Source organism: Mercenaria mercenaria, chromosome 17, assembly GCF_021730395.1.
Source record: "Mercenaria mercenaria strain notata chromosome 17, MADL_Memer_1, whole genome shotgun sequence".
In the NCBI taxonomy this organism is placed as follows: Eukaryota; Metazoa; Mollusca; class Bivalvia; order Venerida; family Veneridae; genus Mercenaria; species Mercenaria mercenaria.
Window position 1 is genome coordinate 13,756,864 of NC_069377.1, and position 26,425 is coordinate 13,783,288.

The window sequence follows — 26,425 nt, forward strand, 5'->3', positions numbered from 1 at the left end:
CAAGCTCAATAAAACCATTATGCCCAACGAGGTGGACCGTTAAAACGTCTGCTATTTCGGCTGTGCTTCAGAACTATAGTGAAATTATAGAGACAATGGACGAAGTGAATGAAAGTGGTAACGATGAGTACTCAAGACGTGCAGGTGGAGTAAGCTGTCTGAGGCAAAAGTTTTCATCTTACTTCGGTTTGAAACTGGCTCATATGTTATTTTCAGCTACAGAACAGTTATCAACATCTTTGCAGTACAAAGACTGTTGTGTCAGCGATGTTGATGCTGGACTTCAAGCTGTTGTCTCATTTTGCGATCGTCACCGCACAGACGTCACCTTTGATACGTTTTATGACCAGGTTGTGTCAGAGTCTGCATCCTTAACAGAGCCTCCGAAACTGCCGAGATACAAACGTGTTCCTAAACGATTAGACCAATGAATTGAAAGCGTGCGTTTTGATAACACTAGGGTCTATTACAGGCAACAGTATATTGAATCAACTGAAACTGTAAAAGGCCAGGCCCAGAAGCGCTTGCAAAGTAACGAACTGAATACAATGCAGGCTGTTGAGCAGTTGTTAATAAATGCAGCAAACGGGACATTTACAGGTATTCCGGAGTCTGTTAAAGCAAATTACGGAACTGACATTGACATGCAAAAGCTTGAAGCTCAACTTCGTTTGTTATCTGATCTTATCAAAGGTTCCTCTGATGTCAAGTGCGTAACCAGTATCAAAACTATATGCGACGTTCTGCTAAAGGTTTCAGGTGGAAAGTCGTTTATGTCATGTGTTGTCCAACTTTTAAAATTGTATTTAACTTTTCCTGTGACAACTGCAACTGCAGAAAGATTTTTTCTCAGCGCTGCGCAGACTGAAAACCTATTTGCGTTCAACTATGACGCAAAAGAGACTGAACAATCTAATTCTCTTGAGCTGTCACAAAGAAGACACTGACAAACTAAATATACGAGATGTTGCAAAAATGTGTGTTGGTAGTAGTATAGAACGCATCGCATATTTTGGTTCTTTTGACGAAATGTTATAGTTAGTCCAAAAAAAACAAAATATGCGATGCGATTTGGCCACAGTGAGTGGAAAACTGTTCATCCCTGAATCAGGTACGGCACGTAACGGATATTATCCTTGCCTTGTGTGCCTTCCATTGTTTTCACTTTTGACATTTGAGCACTTTTTCTCTATTTTCTGGAGAAAAACGCCCGCAGCATCGTAAGGACATAATCTATTAATTAAAATATATCTGTTTTAGAATTTGTTTGTATCTTTTGCCTGGTAACGTATACAGTACAGTAACGCTTAAAAGCGAACATCGCAAAAAAAACCCCAAGAGGCCAGTATGTGTATCGTTTGAAATAATGTCGGTTACTATGACATAACCATATTGTTTTCAAAAGTGTGAGGGTTAATATATGTTTAACCCATACATCCTGTTGTATAGTATTCGGCAAGTATCCAGGTTAAAATGACGGGTTTTATCCCTGCTTGAAACTGTTATACGGTATGTTTTCGAGAAACAATAGTTTCTTCCTAGTGAAACTGTGCATATGTCTGTACTAGGGATGAAATCCCTAATTGTGCCGGAATTTCCTAAAATAAGTCTATTGCAGTTTTAAAACACAAATGCATCAGAGTAACTCAATGATTGCTAAAACACAGGGGCTTGAGGGTGGCCTACGGCCCATTTGGCCCATGGACAAGGCTTTGTCATGGATGCACTGGGCCCCCTGTCGAAAAGGTTTAGCCCCCTCCCCCCCAAGTTAAAATCGCTCCTACGCCTATGATATAGTAATAGCAAATCTCATGATTATAAATAAAAACGATGACATATTAGACAGTATCATTTCAGATTTTCGGTCGAAGTTACAAACTAGAATTTGAATTTCGCCGTAATGCAGAGACTGAAATTTGATTCATTGTATATTCCGTACTACTTTTAAGGAACATTTAATTGAAGTATATGTTACCGTAAACGAAACCTTTTAAGTTTTAGGCGTTACATTGCTGTATATCTTATTGGTTCAATATGTTCTCTTTACAGTTCATTGCTTGAAGAATATCTTTGTTTATATCAGCTGAATTATAACTATGCCATTATAATATAACTATGCATGTATACATTCTATGCCATTATAATATAACTATCCATTATAATATAACTATGCATGTATACATTCTATGCCATTATAATATAACTATGCATGTACACGTTATATCAGAAATTGATTGCATATATGGAAATTGCATAATTGGATACTTTAAGGCAAAATCTATTTTAAGGGTGTATTTGGTTGTGGTTGTTGTTCAGATGGCCGCATTTAAAATTATGATGTATTATTTGTACTTTGCACTAATCTATATTTTCATGTGCCACATTCTTTAAATAAAGTTGTTGTTATCATTATTATTGTTATAATTATAACTATTATTATTATTATTATTATTATTATTATTATTATATTAAGGACCGTGCTACCCTTCGCCTATAAACGGTATAGAAATATTACATCAATATCTCCTGCGGTGGTACACAATATACGAGTGATCTTATATCAAGACTACGCAATAAAAGCAGATGTTTCGCTCATTTTGTCGCGCATTCGACTGGACGAGATGAAAGACATATTTCTGTTATGGCATGCTTCGCAATCAGATGGCACGACAAGACAGTGGTGTAGATTCTACAAGTGTGTGGTTGAACTGAGAGCAAACAGTATCTGAAAAAAAGACATTTAGGTTCAGGAAATTGTTGTGAGAAACTCCTGTTGAACAAAATTCTAACTTGGAAAATACATCAATCAAGGTACTTTACGGGCCGTACCGGATATCCTTTCAAGGCGACTAGGAGGCTAACAGAAGGACATGTTCTTTTGAAATGAACATTTACACGCTAGATACTCATGTATTTTTACCATCATTCTTGACTTAGAGTTACTCTGGAAATCAAATACAGTTCCTAGCACGATATGAGCAAGCTGACTCTTAATAAATATACAAAATTCCTTTGGAAAATTATGACAACTATAAAGCAGCAACTGTTCTTCAACAGCAACAAACCTAATATATCAACATCCAGAAAAAAAGACTTGATGTCTTTGTCCTTTTCTAAGTGCCTTAAACAATGTAGTATTTCTGCTAGTATCTGAATCTGCATGGCCATTCTGGGGAGATACTTTTAACTCTATCATCGTATTAATGTCGATAGCATTGTACATTACAACTGTCAATGATACCCTTCCAAAAAGCTCAGAATCGGTCCCAGTCAGCTCGTACAAACTGATGTTTGACAAGATGATTACCTTCCTACTTGCTTTCACAACCATACTGAATCGTCAAAGCTGATTAGAATCCAAATATTGTTTCTGGATTGCAAGAAAAGACCATAGTTTTCAAATTGCTTTTTTTATTGTGTAATGATCTAGACGTGCAAGGTGGAAACAAAAGGAAGCAATGTGCTGACGAGGAAGAAAAAATGAACACAAAAAATCGAGGCAGTCTCACGACTATAAATAGTAGCGAGTACAACGATGACGTTGAATCGAGAAATTAAGTATTCTAAAAGATTATAAGTATCATGAAAGGTAAAATTGTATTTGTTACATTCACTGTTTTTTCTTTTTCTCATTTGACCGTAGAGCTTTTATACAGGAACATTTTGCACGTATATGTCACGGGGGACTTTTATGTAATATGGGTTCTGTATGAGGAAGTCTGGAAATATATATATAATATATTCATTACAATACGATGCCTATCAATCTATCTATTAGATAATGGCGGACAACAATAACAAAAGTCCACGTAAAACGTAACATACGATTTCTCATTAAAAGCATAATACAATTGCAGTATAAAACAATGTATGACTTAACTAAGACATTACATATATAGTGTGTATTACATATTATATGAACGTACCTGGAAATATATATATAATATATTTATTGCAATACAATGCCTAAACAATAACAAAGGGGTTCACGGGAAGGGTTATATGACGTTATAGGATTAGTATGGTACGGCATCCGTCACTAGATTATTGTATTGGGATGTATAGGTCGTAGAGGAGAATGCATCATAAAATATTGGAATATAATATATAAATTATATTGACACTATAGACCTTTGACAATTCTTATTTTATGACCTATGACATATATTTATCGTCATAACAAAATGAGTTGCCAATGACTATTCTTCTATGTTACTAGGAGAGTGAATACCGCTCATGGAACTCGAAGTTCGGATATTAATATATTCGGTAATCGATATTTTACGGCACATTGAACATATAAAACTGCTATATCCCGTCTTTCTATTTTCTGATATTTATACAACGAGAATGGATTCCATTTTCTTTCTTAATTATTTTATTCATTTACAAGTGTGATCAGAGACAACACTTATTTTCAAAGCATTTCTTGTGTTGTACTGTTTTGCACAGTTTTTTTAGGGGAACAAAGATGAGAAGAGGACAAGCAAAATAGACTTCAAGTGAAACAAAATGCTAACTAGTGAGTTGATCTGTCCGATATAAAACACGAAAAACACTGACTGACAAGTTAGCAAATCAAATTCTCAGAGGAGTTTGACTGGTTCAAAGTACTTTTTCCGAGCATTGCCGTCAATACTTACATTATGCGGAAGGATTTTTCTTAATATACTCCAGGACTTTATCCACAAATGGCAATTGTTTTATTCTTTATAACTTCTACTCTAATATTTGATATTCATATATCATCATTGGTTTAAGCAGTATGGAGATTTAAAACGCGACCATTGTCACGTGTGCGCGTACAACTTGTGCTGTAATTCACGTCATACAAAATTCATGGAACTCATTTACATAAATTACAAGCTGCAATCGGTTGTTGAAGTCGATACCAAACTCATGCCATTAAATTTCTTTTTTTTTTAAATTCTATTTCACAACTTCTGTTAAATCAAAGACCTATTCATTAAAATCAGTATTGACTATTTTTCTTCTCTAAACTATGCGGGTTTTTTTTTAAATCTTTTATTGAAAGCTTTTAAAGCACTATCTAGTTATTTCACCGAAACTGCGGTTTTAAAAAAGGTTCAACGTTTGACCCAACCAAGTTAACATTCTAAATTACGTCAGCGTCATGTTAATATTTTATCAATGGAAAAACTGGAAAATTTATTTATCTTTTAACTTTGTAACTACTTTAATATTCGATATCCTTTCCGGATCTATCTATACAACTAATCCGAGTGTGAGGTTCATGAGCGCGACAAGGTTCATGAGCGGTAGTCTCCTTAGTTTAGAGGGCTATGAATACTACAATACATCATCGAGGTAATGCTGCCAAAACAGACCTTAAAGGAAGTACTTAATGTACTGAACGTTTATTCAAGTTATTTCTAACTCATAACAAAACAAAAATGTTCACCATAAATTTAATTTTTATGAGGTCTTTATTTACAGTTAAACTTCAAAACGCCATAAAAATGCCGTACATAGTCTGTATGTAGATTCAATTAATGTGCGAGGCGTTTCAGTATAGTTTAAATCCGCTAAACGTGGTACATCTCCATTCGTCGGTACTGACCAAGGTGACATTTGTGTAATAAAACAGCTCTATCCAAAGCGCCTGTCCAGCATTTGCATGTGTAATAGCGCTGTTAGACGACATTGCACTCCTGCTCCTTCCCCCAGCATATACCGACATTGAACTGACAATTTGCCCATCTCGAAGCAGACGAACTGAGACTTTTGTATGGTGTAAACATACACTGAACGTGAAGAAATATGTACCCGTGATCGGAACAGTAAATATACCAGTAAACTTGTTATATCCATTTCCGTCATTTGTCAGAATCTGGTTGCATTTTATGATTCTGCCGACATCCAGGCGCACCCAGTGACCTAGAAAAGTAGAGAATGCCACATGGTCTGTTTCAGTATTTCTTTTCTGAGTGTGTTGGTTCATATTCTGATTTGAGTTTTCTAGTGCTTTATGATCAAACCCATGAAATCTCTCATTTTCATGTATAACTTCCGGAGACAAATCAGAAACACTACTAGCAAAGTCATTATCTGTTGCAGCTGCGTCTGCTGGACATTTACACAAGGTCATAAAATCCTCAAATATTTTCTTCATGTGATCGATTTCTCGTTCCTGAGCCAACACTTTGTCATCTAATGCATCAATCCTCTGACTCTGTTTTCGAATAACATCATCCATATCGGCTATTTTGTCTCGAATATCTTCAGAAAAGATCCTGACGGGATTTTCATCTTCCCTGTTGATGTTGTATCCGTAGGAAAGATATTGACATAAGATGTACCACAAAATGACAAACATTTTAATTTTGTTAAAATGCATCTTCTTCAAACGCACATCTCGTATTTGCAGATATTGTTTCAAGTAAGCACTGTAAACCTCGCTAACTAGTGGAAAAAAAACAAGTTTAGTGTAGTTTTATTGCAGAGATAAGAGGTGTTGCTCTTTAATATCAATAATTTATAAAACTACGAACATTTTTAATCCATTTATACCCATTTACAACTTGAAATATAGACACATGTTATGTCATAAATGGCATTGTAGCTTTAGATACTGTTCATTGGGTAGGTTTTGCTTAGGTTTTTTATTCAGTGATTTTATGGATAGAAATATAAGTGAAAATAAAACCTTCAGTTTACAGTATGCTAATAAGCAACGTAAGCGACATGGACTGTTCCGCTGACTTAAAGTAAAAACCTTTTTATTTGTAACAGGAGAATCAACATCAATTTAGTTTGCTATTTTGAGGAAATACCCAACTTGTGTCATGGCATTTATGCATCTAACACCACAAATCGTACATTTATCTTTTCATCTGGAAGAGTTTTACACCCAAAGGTATTGAAGTCAACAGAAATCATTGAAGGACAAAGGCCTCCGTGACCGATTGGTTAAGTGGCTGGCTTTGTATGTCTTACCCTTGCCACTTTGGATTCAAAACCTCAGTTTGGGTGTTAAATTATTTCATGCAAGAAGATAAATGTAAGATTTGCGGTGTTATATGCGTAAATGTCATGATACAAGTTGGATATTTCTTCAAAATGACAAACTAAATTATCGTTGATTTTCATTTTACATAAAAAAGGTTTTTGATATATGTCATGGAAAGTCCATGTCGCATATTGGGCTTATGTTGCTTATAGCATACTGTAGATTGGAGGTTTTATTTTCGGTTATATTTGCGAATAATACCATCTGCAATTCAATATATTCCAATATTAGAATTATATTTATCGCATCAGGTCCTAAAACACAAACTCTTAAGCTGCGCCCTCGTGAAATTATTACGCCGGACGTATAACCGCCCATCGTGTTTAAACAGTGTTAACGCACGGTTTTGCTATAAAGTATTTATTATGAATGACTTTATTATTGGAAATACCCGACTGTGATACAAAGAGGATAAGGAGAGTAAAACAGGAGAAAAGGGGAGAAGAAAAAAGAATGAAAAAAAAAAAATACAGATGGCCTCCATAAAATACATATATTCCGGAGTGTATTTACTTCTGCATGCACGACTGTTTTGATTTCATTGCTATTGTTGTAATCAATAAAATAGTATAGCTTTAAACTTCATTACAAAAAATAGTAAATTGATGTCATTTTTAAACGTGAAGGTTATTCTTAATCATACAGTTAAGAAGCAGGAAGGTAAAAAGCTGTCTTAATTAGATCACATAATATAGAAATCTTACGCACAAACAAATAAACAGTCTTATGATTAACATATTTTAACGAAAGGCCATATAAATCGTAACTAGTTATTCTATACCGTATTTAAACAGACCTAAGACACACATGCATGCACGCACGCACGTACGTACGTACGCTCACTCGCGCACGCTCTCTCTCTCTCTCTCTCTCTCTCTCTCTCTCTCTCTCTCTCTTTCTCTAAATATATCTAGTATAATTGATATTTAGAGTCTAACCTGTGAGTGATTCAAGCTTACTATCTTTTAATGTTGAACTTTTTATTTTATTTTTGTGTTGTATTGTGTGTCCATATCATTCTGTGAAATGTAGTTTGTACAGCGCTTTTGAACGTTTATTTTATAGATGAAAAGAGCGCTATAAAAATCTGATAAATAATAATAATGATAAGCATTTATAAGCCTGTAATTTATATTACTTATTTATAAAATGGCGGAGTAACAAGGCATGCGGAAAAACATAAAGGGGTTTTGCGCCAGTATTAACTGCGACCGAAAATTCAATACCACTCAATACCTTGTAAAAGTTATTCGATAACTTAATTGATGAATTAACGGAAGAAAAAAAAATCATCTAAGCGACTATATTATACATGGTGGAAATGTGCTAGAAATATTAAGAGTTTAGATCCAAAATGGTGAGTTTTGTTTCTGTAATCATTGTTATCAATTGCTAAAAGCTTTTCTTTTTAAATTAGACCACTGGAAACCTCTTTACAACTTTTCTTTGCAGCTTTGTTCATTAAATTTAAAAACGTTAAGTTATATACACCATTACACAAAAATGTTTCCAAATTAATTTTGTCTGTAGTAATAAGTATCTAGATATAAATAATGCTTTTTCTTCTGCAAGAATTCAAAAGTACATGACTCGAATATAATAACTACTCGTGGATTGACAAATAGGTTTTAAACACATGTATTCTTAAACAAATGAGAGGCGAACTTCATCTTCGGTAATACTTAAAATTTTAACACTTATTTTATACAGTAAATTACTTTTAATTGTTGGTATGTGCGATCAAAGCTTCGTCTTGTTAAGTACTACAATAACATTATGTTGTACATTTTGATTCTACGATGAATACACTTGAACTCATTATGTCTTTATAAAAAGTCACAAAGCATGTCATTTGAAAGCCGATTTTGTTTGAACACATTTTTAATTTATGTCAAATTTAAATATTATCTAGTTTTAATGTCAGTAAACCAAATTTATGCCCTACATATTGACAGTACTTTAGCATGGAAAGACGATTATCTGTACCTATTTAATTTCTATTCGCTTTATTTCAGGCTGAAAAATTAACAGAAGAGCAAATTAGTGGTAAGTTTATCAAATCAAACCTGGTAGTTTTTCTATTCAGAATTGTGAGAATGACCAAAACAGCATTCTAGAATAAAACTGCTGTTACTGTTACTATCTGTTTCAGGAGATGTTTTTCGACAGAGCATACGTGTGCTAACAGGGAAAGCAAGAGCTGTAAAAACACCTTTTACATATGCGCGTTCCGTGGCAAAATATAGGACCTTCGAGAAATATTCATTTAATTTAGTTTGTTTTTCCAGAATATCATAACGGTTTAGTTTCATTAGATCAGTCTGATATTTTATGTATATTTGCAGAATTAAAAGAGGCTTTCAGTTTGTTTGACAAGGACGGTGATGGCACCATAACAACCAAAGAGTTGGGAACAGTTATGAGGTCTTTGGGTATGAACCCCACTGGAGCTGAGCTACAAGACATGATCAACGAGGTAGATGCCGATGGTAAGTAGACAGCATTTAAGGTAGTGGACGCGTTGTGACAATCGTCAAATTACGCGCGATTACGTACTCTCCGTATGCGATTTTGGCATCCTTCGGTCATAAGCGAAAATTATTTTTCATAATAACCGGATAATGCCGAAAACGCATACGGAGAATACGTAATCGAACGGAAATTGCCGATTGGCATTACGAGTCCACTACCTTAAGGTAATGGAACAGTTGTGAAAGTCGCCAAATTACGTATTCTCCGTATGCGATTTCGGCAATCTCCGGACTTTACGGAAAACACGGGCACGTTGAACTTTATTTAAGTCCGATGAATGCCGAAATACCTATCGAGTATCAAACTCCTACGCAGAGATCTCCCTTGCAGCTAAGCTATCAATGATCAATGGAGATCACTGCGTAGGCGTTTGATCGAGAATACGTAATCACATGAAAATTCTTGAATATCTTTACGGGTCCATTACCTTAACACAATTGTGGAATAAATAAGACTAAACGCCAAAAAACAACGCAAGTTTCAAGCAAGCTTATGTCTATGGCAATTCTTAAGCGTTTTAGCTTCTATTACACGTGGATATTATTAAGCTTTTTATACTGTGTACAATGGATATCTGGACAAAACGCGATAGAACGATAATGAAATTGCAAAAACACGATACATTTGTACTATTATATATTACAAATACAGATATTACGATGGTGAAAAACTCTACAGTACGACGTTGAAAACACGATAGTTTACCGCATTATCATCATCGTACTATCGTATTAACGCGTTTTCGTTATCGTAGTTACGTGAGTTCGCGTTTTCATCATCGTACTATCGAGTATCGCGTTTCAGATCAACATAAAGGCGATGGCCCTAACAGAATTCCGTAGGATACACCATCCAATTTGTGACATAGATCTAACATTTAAAGTATCCGTCCTAAATTTTAAAGTGCGTAAAATGTATCTTATTAATTGATAAAAGAGTAAATAAAAGAGTTCAATTTTCATATAAAACATAGAGCGAGTCCATACATGGCAAATAACTTGAAGTACACCTAGATTTAAATCGATCGACACTCATTATGTTAAACTCTAATAAAACATAACACGGTTTTATACAAATTTCTCACAAGCGATAACGTTTAAATTGTCATACAACATCGACGGTAAAATTTGAGCTATTTCAGTATGGAAAAACTATAAATTAACAAAGTGAAATGCGTTTTATTTGATTTTATAAATGTTTGGAAACCCCCTATAGTTCAGTCAGTTGAACGATTTCACAATTTTCATATACCGTGACTTGGCGCCTACGTTGGACCATGCCATAATTGTCTCGTTAGAAATTGAGTGCGAACAGCAATTATTACATAGCATAGGGATCTACATTTTACGATACATCGTTTTATAAAAACAAAGGTGAATTTGTGTAAAGAGTCCCTAGCTCTGTATTTTCCATTTTCTACATCTTAAAAAATAAATCAAATATGTAATGGAGAGTAAGAACATTTTGCAACTCGTACATATTTTCTCTATCATGTCTTTATGACTGATTCAATGATAAAATGGTATTTTTTCATCTCTTGAAACAGCAAGTGGAACGATAGATTTCTCAGAGTTTATAAACTTGATGGCGAATAAAATGAATGATACAGACACAGAAAAAGAAATGCTGGATGCTTTTAGAGTTTTCGATAAAGATGGCAATGGTCAAATTAGTGCCGCTGAACTTAGACTAGTTATGACAAATCTAGGAGAAAAACTTACAGATGAAGAAGTAAATGAAATGATAAGAGAGGCAGATACTGATGGTGATGGCCAAATCAACTATGAAGGTAGGAGTTTTCAGCTAATTTGTTCAATTTGCTGCTGTTTCGTGGCTCATTTATAACATTATTTGAGCCGTGCCATGGGAAAACCAACATAGTGGGTTTGCGACCAACATGGATCCAGACCAGCCTGCGCATCCGCGCAGTCTGGTCAGGATCCATGCTGTTCGCTTTTAAAGCCTACTGCAATTAGAGAAACCGTTAGCGAACAGCATGGATCCTGACCAGACTGCGCGGATGCGCAGGCTGGTCTGGATCCATGCTGGTCGCAAAGCCACTATGTTGGTTTTCCCATGGCACGGCTCATTTCGTTTTAAATTGGCTAAGTCGCTAAGATCTTTCGACTTTAAATCACTTACCCCTCAGAATTGTAGGTTCGAACCTTGCCTAAGATATAATGTCAAATAATCATGGAAAGTCTCTTGTATCTACCACCACCATGTAAAGCTTGCACGTTGCCATGACTTAAAACACAACAGTAAACATTGAATATTGTATTTGTGAATATTATAAGAGGAGACACATAAGACATAAGCATGGGTAATATCTAAAGATAAGCTCTTAAAGAGGCATACCCTATAAGTTTGTGCACCCGAAAACCGTCCTAAATTCATTTATTTTCAGAGAAATTATAATTTTACATCGAATGACGCCGGTCCAAGACCGCTGGACCTTATCGTTCGTCCATAATTTTCGTTTTTCTGTCACTTTGGTTTTGCGCCACCGCAACACCTACAACCCGCTTATCCGGTCGTAGCAGTCGAAATGGGATAAGTAGCAATCTAACAGTGTGCCGTTGGATAAATATTGGAACGCTTTCTTACAAAATCATTTCGTACCGGTCTTACTAAATTAAATTAGATGTAAAACTAATATTAGATATATTTCTTGTTGTTGTTGTACAATAAAATGGTGGAAAGCTATTTTTCATAAAATGTCCATATATCGCTGTTTACGGGCCTAAAATGACATTTTTCGATGCAGATTCTTCTGTGAAATTTCATCTATTTGTTATTTTAGGTTCATTTAACTAATAATATAGATTCTTTGTATCTACCACCCTCCCACCCTTGTTATAGGGTATGTCCCTGTAAAAGAACACAAGGTCTTTTAAATTTTTTCTTTTTACCATGAATATGCCGGTAAACATTCAATTTGGTACTATTAAAGACACCCAGTGGTTGTCTTTCTTTAAAATATGTTTGTATTTAGATATTTACCTCAGATGTAGAAAATCCTCATTAAGGATATTTAACTTTACTAAATATATAATTAATTGTGTATGTAGAGCTATATTACAAATTAAATGTCCTGCAGTAACAGTTGATTATTTAAAAAAACTTCCAGCTTTTCAGTGGTATTGCACATTTATACTGTGTTTATCAATACATGCTTACAGTGTGTACTATTTTTAACCTAATGCATAGTATTGGTAATACACGTACACTTGTTAGTTTTATGTTTACACATTTTTCCTGTTTTCAGATCTTGTATTGTAGACGAGAGAAACATTACATTTGAATAATTGTTTAACAGCCGTTTGAAATGTAAAACTGATACTGGTTTATACCAATTGATTTACCAAATCAAAATGATAGTACATTTAAATGTTTTCTATTTTCAGAATTTGTGGCAATGATGACATCAAAAGACTAATGAAACTGCCGAGTTAGGTTTTTAAAATAACAAGATGCGTGGTACAACTCCAGTGTACATGGATTTCTCGAGATTCTCCGCGTCTTGCCTCACTGAACGATATTTACTTGTTTTTTTAATCATTCTTACTTCAGTTATTGCTCTGTCAGCTGTTTTCGACATATTTTCTTGTATTTTTGCATTTGTCCTAAATGTTATTGTTCTCTGTAATATTTTTTCATCTTGTTTCAGTTTATGTTTTAGGTTAATGTTACATAATTAAGTACGCTGCATAATTGTTAAAACGTTTTCAGGATTAAGTAACATGCAACTTTAATGTATTTTTCCTTTGCTAGTAATCTAGTCCACTCGAAAACCTTTTCGTTTAGTTTATTTCATCATCAATTTCGAGTTTCTTTCAACAAATTGTATACAGTATTCAGTTTTAGAGCAATAGATATGCCACATACGTTTAGGTTTACTTGTAATATTTGTATGTTTAAAATACAAAATACAATTCTGCTTTGGTGTTTGGAACTCTTAAAGACAGTTGTTTAGAAGATCACACAGATCGAATCACTGAACACAACAAAGCAAACTAAAACAAATTCGGTTCGATTGATTTAATGAAACATGAAATATCTTTATTTCAAAATAAATTGTATTTGGAAGAATATGTTATTAATTTTTTCATTAATTATTTATACCAGAGCAGTTTAAGAAGATATTTGATTGATTCAGCCAAACTTGTTTACTTAACCATAGTACCGGTAACGATATCTACTAGTACAAGTGTTAATGAAGGAAAAAGTCGAAATCTGTGAGGGACTAGATTAGTAATTCAACACAAAGAATAACAAAATAAATAGAGCAAAAAAAAAAAAAACCCCACCCCCAAAAACTGCAATTTCGAAGCAACCAATGTCCAAACCACCACTAAAGAGAGTTCAGCGGTTACTTCTGGCATAAGCCTTACTATGAATCCCTTAAATGTTTTAAAGTTACATGAAATAAATAAATACAATTCAGGGCAAATCCTTAAAATAAAGATGGTAAATAGACCCGACATGTAAAACATTGATTATGTAGGACATACCAACCAATGGCTTCTTACACCAAAAGACGATCGTCAAAAAATAAATTACAAATATTACGTAACCGTAAGGATCATTACTGGTGCATCACATTAAATGCTCTTTTCCTTCGATTAATTGCTTGACATAGTACATTTATGGACTCCATACAGTTTAGGCTGCAACACTGTATAAAATATATTATATTGATGTAAAGCAAAACAGCAGCGTACTCAACTTAAATATTCTTACACAATGTATAAGTCGAAGCTAAAATATTGAAATTATCAGAGAAATAATACTATAGTATTCGATGACTTTTCCAGTCTGAATTAACTTTAGTTGAGAAAAATTGTTGGTCATCATCAAAAGAAGAGAAGTTCTAAAAGCATTAATCCGCACACCAATACCTTGATTTTACAGAAATTGCTTTACATTTATTCTGTATTGCATCTTTACAAAGTATATGATCTATTGAAAAGAATATCAATTCTAACTGCGATTTAATCTATACAAACTATATCTGTTTTCCAAACATGTCAACCTCAATTTTAGGGGCTTCACTGCCAAATCGGTAAACTAGAAAAAGCGGGATGGCATAATAACTGAAAGTTTACATTGCAAAAGTAAGTATACATGGCCTATGAAACATATTTTGCGCTGTTTAAATAAATTTCAGATGCCACATAACATAACCTTATATTCTTGCATACCAGACGGGGATTTCCGGTATTTTTACCGGTGCTGGAAAACTCCATCTTACACCCTGGGGTGTAAGATGACTCTCGTGCTTTAAATGACGTATTACGAACTACATATATGTAGAAGGTTTATGTAATAATTTATATTTTATTTAAAAAACGGAATAAAAATTCAGTACCTTGACAGCTCCTATTAGTTCCTGATAGTATATTTCTCGATTCAAATCACGTTATTTTATCAAAAAATCATAACGTTACGCTGCAACTGATAAAACAAAACCGGAACTAAACATTGTTATTTGTTTTGAAACGTCATGCCGTCTTTCCTGTTTACGGACGTTGGTTTCCCGCGCTTTGTTTAAATACACTGCTATAAGAAATAGTTCTAAAAAGAAAACCGTTCGCTTGATTTTATTTTTATTATTATTTCTTGAAATCGGTATGCAAGAAAAAGATTCTGTCACTGGTTATAGATGCAGATGGAAATATCCGGCTCTCGGATAACTGTTTAGGCGGTAACTCGGCAGGGAGCCGCGTTACCGCCTAAACAGTTACCCTCGAGGCCAGATATTCCCATCTGCACCTACAACCAGTGAAAGAATCTTATACGGCACAACGCATGTTAGAACCATACATGATACGACTAGTATTACTAGTAGTAATCTCGGGAAACTGTGTTTGTTGCTCTATTGCAATGAAAATAAGTCAGTATTTTGTTTAACCTGTGAACTACATTTTAGGGGAATCGCTGCCGAATAGATTGAGAACATAGGGCATGATGACGGTCTTTCTTAACTTGGTGAAACAATTAATATTTTATATAAGCACGGCTCAACAAATCTGAGAACAGCACAGCATATTACAAGCTTTTGTTTGAACAGTGCACTACACTAAAGGGGTTTGTTGCTCCGTTGCAATGTAACTTCAGCTTTTGTATTAATAAGACTGTGATCTCAAATTTGAAGGGATTCGCAGTGGTGAGGGCAAGACGACGGTCTCAATTTAGATAAAAATTGAAATTTTACATAGCAAAAGTTAATATACATGGGATATGATATATTTTGTCACTGTTTAAATCCTTTCAAATATCACATAAAGTTTCCGTATATGGTGCAACACAGGAGAGAACTGCATACGATATGAGAAAATTTATTTTATATCCGGCCACTGTGGCATAGATTTTTACTGCTCAATTACAATGAAAATATATCTGTTTATCAAGTATGCGGATTTTAGCGGCACTGCTGCAAAATCGGTTAACTAGTAAACGCTGGATGGCAGTCTTAATTTTGGTTCAAAAACTGAAAGTTTACACAGCAAAAGTAAGTATACATGGCTTATGAAACATATTTGGTGCTGGTTAAATAAAATTCAGATGTCACAGAACACAACCTGAACACAAAAAGCAAGTTACAATCGCACATGATATTATTAGTATGAGTAATATCGGGAAACTGTATTTACTGCTCTATTGCAATGAAAATGTGCGAAAATACAATTTCAGAGGATTCGCTGCCAAATGGACTGAGAAGTTGGGGCATGATGACGATCTTAATTTGGTGAAATAATTTATATCTTATATAAATACACGCATGTGAGAACAGCACAAGATGATACAAGCCTTTTACAATATTGGGCTACTGTGACTTATTTGTGCGTCCCTCTCTATCATTGAAGATATATCTATGAAATCAATATTGTGATATAAAATTTGAGGGGTTTCACTGTCGATCCGGTTCATTGGCTAGAGCAAGGTGACGGTATAAATTTGGAGTAAAATTTAATATTTACAAAGCAAATATCACAATACGTTGCATATGAAGAATAAATGTAAGTTGTTGTCCTTATCTGGCATTGAAAACATATATGTGTGTATTAAGCTTTTGATCTACCATTTGAGCGGCTTTTCTGCCAAATCGGTTCAGCGTTTAGGAGAGGATGGCGGTATCAACTCGGACTCAACGCAAATGAGGACCACGCACGATATTACAAGTCTTTGTAATTCGGGCTACTATGACCTTAGTTTTTCCTCAACTGGCATTGAAAAATGTCTGTGTGTATTAAGTTTTTGATCTACCATTAGAGGAACTTCATTGCCGAATCGGTTTAGTGTTTATAGCAGAAGGGCGGTATCAATTTGGAGTAACAAATTAATATTTACAGAACAAATGTTACTATTGGTTGCATATAAAAGACATAATATTATTTCGACTGCTGTATTTTCAGCTTTCACAAAACGCAACCGTATACGGCTCAACCACATGATATTCAAGCCTATGTAATATTGGGCTACTGTGACTTATGTGTTTGTCCCTCTCTATAATTGAAAATATATCATTGTAATTAGGGGTTTGATCTACAGTTTGAGGGGTTTCATTGTTAAGGACAGGGTGACTTTATCACTTTGGAGTAAAATGTGATATTTACAGAGGAAATGTTACTATATGTTGCATATGAAATATATATGGGTGATTTCTTTCAGCTTTCACAAAACTAATCCAAGTAAGACTCAATACAAATGAGAACCTCACGCGACATTACAAGCCTTTAAGTATAGAGTTACATTTGACAATCTATTTCACTTTTTTTATATTTCTATAATTAAGATAAACATTTTTCTCGTTTTGCGAGAGCGGAAAGCATATTAAAACTTTTACTGTGACACAGCAGTTACAAAATGTAAACATGGTCCAATTCATGATACTTGACTTAACAAGGGTCCGATGTTACAAAAATAGTTTGAAGACCAGTCTTAAAAATGTATCCAGTCCATTGATCAATTTCCATTTTGTGCCTAGGAACAGCCATTAGATGCTTAAGTTTGAGACTGGACTGAAAAGTAATATTTCCTTTGATCCAGTTCTAGACTAAATTCCTAGACTATGGTATACATATTTTTACATTTTCCTGATTCAGTGTAATGAATCAACACAGTCTATATCACATATCATATATGTTAACATCATTCCTCTAAGAGAATCTCTAGAATAGACTGGATTTTGTCTCTATGAAATGGAATGAAAAGAAAAAAAATGTAGAATCTTTAATATCAGTCAAGTGACTTGTTTAATCAAGTACTAGCACGAATGTCCTTTTTTCGTGTATCTTTTCAAAACCGGCACACCTTTTAACCTCACAATTATCAATGCATAAATATTAAATTAAGCCCTTAGCTACTAATTAAACCAATTACTATAGAAATACTACAACCGATCAGTCAATATTGATGTAAGTAAATTTCTCACCGGCCCGCTTTTTAACCCGGTCATATTCATAGCGTGTATATATATAGCTTGCCTTTACAGACTTGCCCCATATAAAATATTTGGTGAATGATAAAAAAGTTTTCAGAATCAACGCAGTTAAAGAAAATGGCAGTCGAACTTAAAGCGAAATTTGAAGGAAAATGGGAAAATGTTAAATCAGAGAACCTCAAAGAATTTTTGGACAAAGCCGGTGAGTGAAGATTACAGCATTTTTGTTTTGTTTTAAAAAGGCATGCATCCAGTTGTATACAATGCTGTCAGTTGTAAAGGATAAAGGAACTTTTGTAAAAACAAAATTAAAGCTCTTTATTATCTAAGCCGATATTTATTAGCATGATTTGACATACAGTAACGTAGTAACTGAATCACTTGATTTTGATTTATATATAAAAATGATTATAAATAAAGGTCTTCTAAAAGAAAATGTTTCTAATCTGGATGCTTGCTTACTTAAAATTGTATGCACGCTGGATTAAATTCGTGTTTTTTTTTTTATTTCCGCTTAAATAAGAACATAACTTGAGCTACAGTTATATTTAACAACAAGTGTTCAAAATACATAGAGGTTCATGATTATACGGGGCTGGTGTGCCTTAAGGCGATGTTGGCCTCCTTGGAGAGGTATTGGCCCGATGGCTTTGCAGATGTTCCATTCTACTGATAAGTGAAGAGAAAACGAGATTAAAATAATTTAATGTTGCACAGCGTCATTAAATATTCATGTAATGCGCGGGAACGTCAACATTATAGGGATAACGCATGTTTTTTGTGTTATAACATCTGCAGAATCCCGAGAGATTGGTTGGCACCCGAGCCCAGTAGGGCGAGGGTACCAACGTTTCCCGAGGGATTCTTGACATGCTATAACACGAAAAGTAAAACAGTCGTACATTTTGAGATAAAAAAAAAGTTCTAACAACACCAAACCATAGAAACAAAAGATTGTTTAACATGAAAATTTAACAGCATAAAAACATTTAATATATAACTGTACAAAGGAATTTCTAGTATACTGATATATACATTGAATTTCGGAGAAATGCTGCATAAAAAGACACTTTCTGACAGTTCAAAGCCTTAAAAACTCACCATTTTCAGAAAAACTGTTGCATATCTTCGTTTTGATGCATTTGCAATACTGTCCCAGTACTGAAATTTCAGGTAGCTAGGTGGATGGTAATATTCAGCAATTGTTTATTTTTATTTCTTCACAAACGGCATTCAGTTGTAAAGGGGATTTACAAATTGCATTCATTTGTAAAGGGGAACAACTTTTTCTGAATATTTTCCAATATCCGTCGTGCAGGACAATACGGAAGAACAGAATGGTCAGGTAGAGTGTTAGTAAAGATATTGTTTGTTTATCAAATATATCTGTGTTCTAAACCTTGACACCGTATACTACACTTTATATTATATTATTATAAAGAAAAGCGACCCACATAATAACCTGTGTAAGAAGATTACTGTTGAACATTAAAGCAGGATGGCTATGCAAACTAGCCGCATTAAAAATATTTCGTATTAAATCTACATTATTCCAAATTTTATTATTAATATATTAATTAATATATTGAATGGCTTGCCGCTAAATAGTCAAAATTATTAGTATTCCTTTAAAAATTATTAACTTCAGTGCTTTTCGCTCAAGCTTTTTTTTCAATCATTATATTCATTAAATCCGTGTTGATCTATAAACCATCCACAAGCGCCATCTATGGACCAGCAATTAATATAAAGACTATCCGTATAGTGATATTATTATAGAAAGTTATTGGTTACATAGAGGATATTCATTTTTTTGCATGAATATGGTTTTTATTGTCATCGAGTGCATGATATAAAAATGAAATATGAAGTTTTCATTCCTCGAGATGAAAATAAGAACCATATTCATACAAAAAACTTGAATTTTCTGTTCATTATATACACAAATGATTTAAAACGTCGTTTGTTTACATTTAGAACGAGCGACAACAACAACAATGCATTTTCCGTACAGGCGAAATTTAGTCTTATTTTGAACGAATAACGTTACCTTTACAGGATTTGCAAAGCCATTAGATGTGCAACTGTAGTTGTACGAGTTGCGTACAGCAGGCAGTTCCTAATAATTTCGACATTTTGTTGTGGGTTTTTTCTTTCTGGCGTTTCACGTTCTCCCGAGTTATGTCCCTTCGCGGAAGGTTAAATGCCGTGTACTCGTACAAATACCGGTTAGAATGTATCATAGGCGGGCTGCGATAATCTTTAATTCTATATTTTGACTTAAAATAGTTTGTTTCATCCTTTTCATTTCAAATGTAGATTTATCAAAGTCACTGCCCAAGAATACTAAAGTAGTTCCGGAAAACCAGTGAAAATATAGAAAATTATGTTTCAATGCAGTGAAAATATAGAAAAATATGTTTCACTGCAGTGAACAATAAATACAATGAAAATATGAATTATATTTCATCAATAATTTTCAGTATTTCATTAGTATGTATATAATAAATAGAGGATATTTGTTTGTTTCAGTGTAAGATCGAAATATATTTCACCGAGTGAACACTATAAATAAATATTTTCACGAGTGGCGCAGCCACGAGTGAAAATGTAAATTATTGTGTTCACGAGTGAAATCTATTTCAATCTTACATTGAAACAAACAAATTTTCTTTTTATTTTATGTATTTTCAATGGTTTTAAACAAATTATGTCAATTTTACCCGCGCAGCGTCATGTGCATCGCATCATGACGTCACGATATCTATAGCGTATAACTTTCAAATAGTCCTATGACGTTTCCAGACCTCTTTTAGATTATTTAATGATGGAACGTATATCTTCATGATCCTGTAAATATTAATTTATAACTATGTCTTTACTGAAGTATATTTTTCATGAAATTTTCCATTATTTATAATTCATATTCTTTCGCATTCAAGTGTAGTTCCGTACCAGTGAAAAATAAAAATGATATTTTCAGTTTGAAACAGTGAAAATATCAATTTTATTTCACCGATAAATTTCAGTATTTCATTGAAAAGCATAAAATAAATATGTTTATCTAACGGCATTGCAGTAGAGGCGGAGGCTATGGAATGCAGACTCATGGCAACATAAGTTGATACACTCTCACTGACAATATGTAGCTCCCGTATTCGTCCCCGTAGGGTTGCAAATTGACTCTTCTGTTATTTTCAGATTATTTCAGAACCTGTATGTGTGTGTGTGTATATATATAAATAGTTAAGTTCTTTGTAAATTACTTGCAAATCTCTATTGTTTATCTACCGTTTATCTTCATTGGTACAGAAAGTGAACTTGCAGGAGCTAAAACTACCACGTCTGTTAAGAGAGCACTCGCATTTAGAGATCTCTCTTCAGTTCCTTTTTCTGCTCATGCTCTGGGAATCCATACTGGAAGATATGCCTACAACATAATTCCAAAAAATGAAAGATACTGCCAGTGTTGTAATACGGTTGACCTGGAAGATGAATACCACTTTGTACTTATATGTCCATGTTATATTGATTTAAGAAAAAGAGTTATCAAAAAATATTATTTCGTTAGACCTAGTATGGTGAAGTTTATAGAACTGTTACAATCACAAAATAGAAATGTACTTTATAAATTAGCTCTATACTATAAAGGCGCTATGTTAATTAGAAGCAACATTATAAATATTACTTCTTGATCTACTCATACCGAGGGGGATTAGCCATCCTCACTTTAAACACAATATTGAGAAATGAGAAGGTTATATAGTACACTTTACTTTTCAACTGACTGTGTGACTTTGTTAATATTTATGTATATATAGAGTTGTATTTTGAACTTGATGATGTACTATGTACAAGTCATAATAAAACGTATGTTCTGTTCTGTTCTGTTGCTGAGGAACAAAAATTCTGGCCAATGATTATATGCAAATCTGATAACTGTTTTCTCAGGACCAATTATTGTACACATTAATGTTTGCTTTTATGGCTTCGAACGTTTGCATTTGCATTGCATACATTTATCTAAACGCAGGTGTTGGAATGATCAAGAGAAACATTGCTGCCCAATTTACACCAACAATAGTGATCAGCGTGGAAGGTGAGACAGTCAACGTGTCAATTACCGCGGGTCCTAAAAAAGACAAGGTGTCATACAAACTTGGTGAAGGGTATGATATCGAGGGAATTAACCCTGGTAAGGTAATAAATCTTTTGTTGTCGCCCTCTTCTTAAGACCTGCATTTTGGTATAAATGACTGAAAAGGGACATACCAATGTTCATATAATCTCTAAACGCAAATTTATGCTACTACAAAAAAATAGAACACCCAATCAAAATCAAAGCTAGAGGTCTTGGAAAATTAATTCAAATAATTTTAAAATCTGGAAAAAAATGCAACATTTAAAATAAATGGCTTCACAGAAGATTTAGGAGAGAAGATAGAGCAGATACTTTTATATTCTCAGTAGGTAAATGGGAATTTCTGAACATTTGTGACTTAGAACGCACTCGCTTTTCAACTGGGTCGTACTTGCGTTGGACAGAGCCGTAGAACTCGTAACGCCATCGGATTGCCACCTTGCAATCTAAAGAAGTTAGTTGCTGCATATACACGTGCATTATTATATTTTTTCATTTTGTGATGTTTTAAATCATTTTGAATAAATCTATAGATTATTTTAAGTGTTCGTTTCCAGAAAAAGATCTAAAATGCTCAGAGATCGCATCATCTAGTATCTTAGTGCATGTATAATGATATTTTAAATTTAGAATAAAGAAACATTGATTTAGTAGCGAGACGAATGCTTAGTATGCCTCTTTCTCGTAAATCCGAACCTCCATTGATACGAGACTTTGGAAAAATAGCACTTGCAGCTATTTCCTGTTTCTAAATTTTATGCATGTTGTGGCAAACTATATGACTGTTAAAAAGGAATAAAAAGAAAATAGTATTATTCACATAAAAATAGAAACAACACAACAGAAAATTCTGGCAAAAAAAATCATATCTAAAATCACTTGGGTAATATATTACCTTCTTATAGCAAATAGTTACTACTACTTATTGTAAACTTATTTTGTCTGTTAACACAAATACATATATGCTCTTAATTCTAAAAAAAGAACTTTTATAAAAAGCCTTAGTTTTTGAGAGCTAGTGCAAATGATCACAAGCCTCGGTTCAACGAGAAAGCAGCTGGCTGTTTCATGTGAATGCCTGATTTGTTCATTGACAACAGTCCTTAGATTTTTTTCTTCTTGGGAATTTTCATAAAATTATAAATTTAGAGCTAGTGCAAATGATCACAAGTCTCGGTTCAAGGAGAAAGCATCTGGCTGTTTCATGTGAAAGCCTGGCTTGTTCATTTACAATTTTTCTTATTGCGAATTTTCTTAAGTATAAATGTCGGAGTATCAAAATATAGCAACACTCTTTTGAAACTAAAATCTATAGCTAACAAGAATTGAAATACTAGTTAAGGAACTCGAGAGGGCATACTTTAGGCCTGATCATTTTGCATTGTTGAACATATTTGTCATTATTTATTTTGTGTTTAAAAATATAGAACTGGCTGTTTTTTAGCTAATGGTAGATTGATTAAGAAATTGTTAAATGAATGAACATGTAGAGGTTTGTGATTTAAAGGTTGGTCTAAAACACATTTGAAAATCAGCTTTAAACTTGTTTAAGGTGAAACTCAAACAAAAACTTGACAGTACTAATTTATTATACAGATGATGTTTTTTTTGGTTTAAACACAAACACATGTAGTTGGTATATTTATCAATTTTGACCGTGTTTGATGAGGTTTTAAATCAGCATCTGATAATCAAATATTAGAGAAGCATATACAGAGGGGTTCAAACACATGCACGACGTCGTTTAAGTCTGTGAAAGAGGTGTAAGACAAAATCAACTAAGCAGATCCTAATGGATTTGAAACCTCTTTCTTCTGCACTATTCTCGAAGATGCCAATGATGAGGAAGCGGACGATCGTCTAATTTATTGTAGTGCTTTGTGACAGGGTATAGGGAATGGGCCGTAAGTGGGCCGTTAATTACCCTGTGAATTATTTGAAACAAACACCAAAATAATATATGTAATACTACATTGAGTTGCCTAATCTTGCAGGCAGTGACCACATTGGTTGAAGGCAAAATGAACACAGTTATTACCCCGAATAATAAAGATCTGAAGCTGCACACGGTGGTTAACGATATAGTTGATGGTCAGCTGGTTCAGGTAATAGAATATGTTGTACCTATGATGGTTTTATATGTGTGATATTGCCTTATTTCACGTGGTGCTATCTCGCCTTAAATGAATTCTTTCTCAGGCATTCCGGTTTTTACACGCCGATATAATTTCTTGCTTTCGTTAGTTCACGTGACATTATTTCATCATTTCGTTATTTCATGTGACATTATTTTTCTCCATGTTCTGTACTTTTTTTATCTTTTTGTTATTTCACATGACGTTATTTTATTCCTACGTAATCAGGAATAAATATGTATACTTTCAGATATAGAAATGACTTCAAAATGTAATAGAAGTAGCAAGAGAGGATGATTTAGATATCATAAAAATAACATTGAAGTAATTTAGTAATCTAAGTGATATTGGACCGTGGGTTGTGTTAAATTCTTTAACTTTTACCCTGCTTAATTTCTAAAGTGGATCGGTATATTATTCTATTTGGGCAGCACCATTTAATATTTAAAGGGATGTTCATTGAAAATTTAATGTCTGAATAGTGAACAGTGCAGACCAAGATATCTGCATTGGTCGCAAGGGCAGAATCAAATGCCGCCAGCGGGCTAAAGGTTAAATATAGTTGTTGAAATGAATAATAAAAAAAAATGTTACCTTTTATGTTCGGTCAATATCTGGATTTACACCCTCGGTTGATATCACTTTTCTAGGTCGATAAATCATCATGTCATCCAAATTATTGGAAATAACTTTAGTTGCAGTCAGCACGACGTTTTAGCTTGAATGATGTAACTGTGTTGACACATAACAAAGTGTTTTATCAAATACTTGACGTCATTAAAACGCTTTTTTTTTCTATTTTGATGCCTGTTATAAATAAATATTGGTTATTCACGTAGATGTATCAAAAACACTTTCAGAAATTAATTAATCTATTGAACAATCATTTATGTTTATAATTAATCTATTTTATTTGATAGTAAATCAATATGGAATAATTTGATTTGGTATTAACATTGTATTAAAGAGAAATATCCGTTTTTCTAGTACTTTCGCATGTGTTAATACTTCTAAGCTCGCTTCTTTTTTTAAATCTTAATAACATTAAGAAGATATTTGGAAAAAAGCGTTTAAACGTGATAATTAATTAAAATCAAAATTGAAAAAAACAACATTTATTTTTCAGACATTGACAACTGATGGTGTTACAGCTAAACGTTACTTCAAGAGATCATCCTAGGACAGTAAAAAGATTTAAAGGTTGAATATAGTTGTTGAACTGAATAATAAAACAAACTGTTACCTTATAAGTTCGGCCAATGTTGGGATTTAATTGATTTCATTTGCATATTTTTTCCTCATTGCTTATTTTATTCTATTCATAATTCTTTTATAAAGTGAAATGTAATACTGAACTATCTGAAGAAATCATAGTAATTGGCGAATGACTTTATAACATTTTTGGTGGATAAATATTATTTTTATGGCTGCCTTAAAGATATGTACAATAGAACGGATCTGAAATTCCAATATGCAAATTCTGTAAATCACACATGACAAACAAATGAGTTCTATTTTATCAAAGAAGACACGTCATTTTGCACTTTAATGCTTCACGAGAAAAGTCAGTTTCAATTCTGTTAAATCTCCCTTGGTTACAACCATTATCAATCAGATGTATGTGGACTTTGAGTGTTTCATTTTTCAAAATGAAATGCATTTTCGACGTTTTGATATTGTTGAGACAAAAATTAAAACAAAAACCAGAAAGCATGGAAGTCAATATAGTTAATAAACTGAAAGTAACAGTGTAACAATGCTGACTGTTACAACAATGACATCTGTATTGGCTATGGTAAAAATGATACTTTTGTAGTAGCTGTATGAGAACATGATAACTGTTACAACCTTACGGTTAATGTTACAATCAAGATTATGGATAAAAGCAAAATATATGGTATCGAGCTTTTACGAATAATTGTATAAGCGACCTGCGTATGTTACAGCTCGTTCTTATTGTCATAGATTGTAAAAGTCAGTTGCAAAAGTTGCGGCAGTAATAATATGAAGGAAATGTGTATGTTACAACCTTTCCGTTCTTTGTTACATTTATAAGAGGAAAAGGTTACAATCAGGACAACGGTAAAAGTAACGAAATGACTTGTATGAAAGGTGTGTTTTTTGTTAGTGATAGTTTCGTG

At 33.6% G+C, this 26,425-nt stretch overlaps 3 protein-coding genes across 3 annotated transcripts; 2 read left to right on the forward strand and 1 right to left on the reverse strand.

Annotated features, from left to right (window-relative positions):
• Window positions 1-3,975: 3,975 nt before the first annotated feature.
• On the reverse strand, window positions 3,976-6,473 carry LOC128550297 (uncharacterized). Its single transcript, XM_053529099.1, has one exon. It carries the CDS (start codon window positions 6,356-6,358, stop codon window positions 5,528-5,530), a length of 831 nt encoding a protein of 276 aa, XP_053385074.1. The 5' UTR covers window positions 6,359-6,473; the 3' UTR covers window positions 3,976-5,527.
• Window positions 6,474-8,210: 1,737 nt separating this feature from the next.
• LOC123537258 (calmodulin-like) lies at window positions 8,211-13,654 on the forward strand. Its single transcript, XM_045320908.2, has 5 exons — window positions 8,211-8,387; window positions 9,046-9,076; window positions 9,376-9,519; window positions 11,109-11,351; window positions 12,970-13,654. Exons 1-5 carry the CDS (start codon window positions 8,385-8,387, stop codon window positions 12,999-13,001), a joined length of 453 nt encoding a protein of 150 aa, XP_045176843.2. The 5' UTR covers window positions 8,211-8,384; the 3' UTR covers window positions 13,002-13,654.
• Window positions 13,655-18,073: 4,419 nt separating this feature from the next.
• Window positions 18,074-26,425, forward strand: LOC123537660 (fatty acid-binding protein, adipocyte-like). Its single transcript, XM_045321495.2, has 4 exons — window positions 18,074-18,210; window positions 22,042-22,208; window positions 24,144-24,254; window positions 25,411-26,425. Exons 1-4 carry the CDS (start codon window positions 18,087-18,089, stop codon window positions 25,462-25,464), a joined length of 456 nt encoding a protein of 151 aa, XP_045177430.2. The 5' UTR covers window positions 18,074-18,086; the 3' UTR covers window positions 25,465-26,425.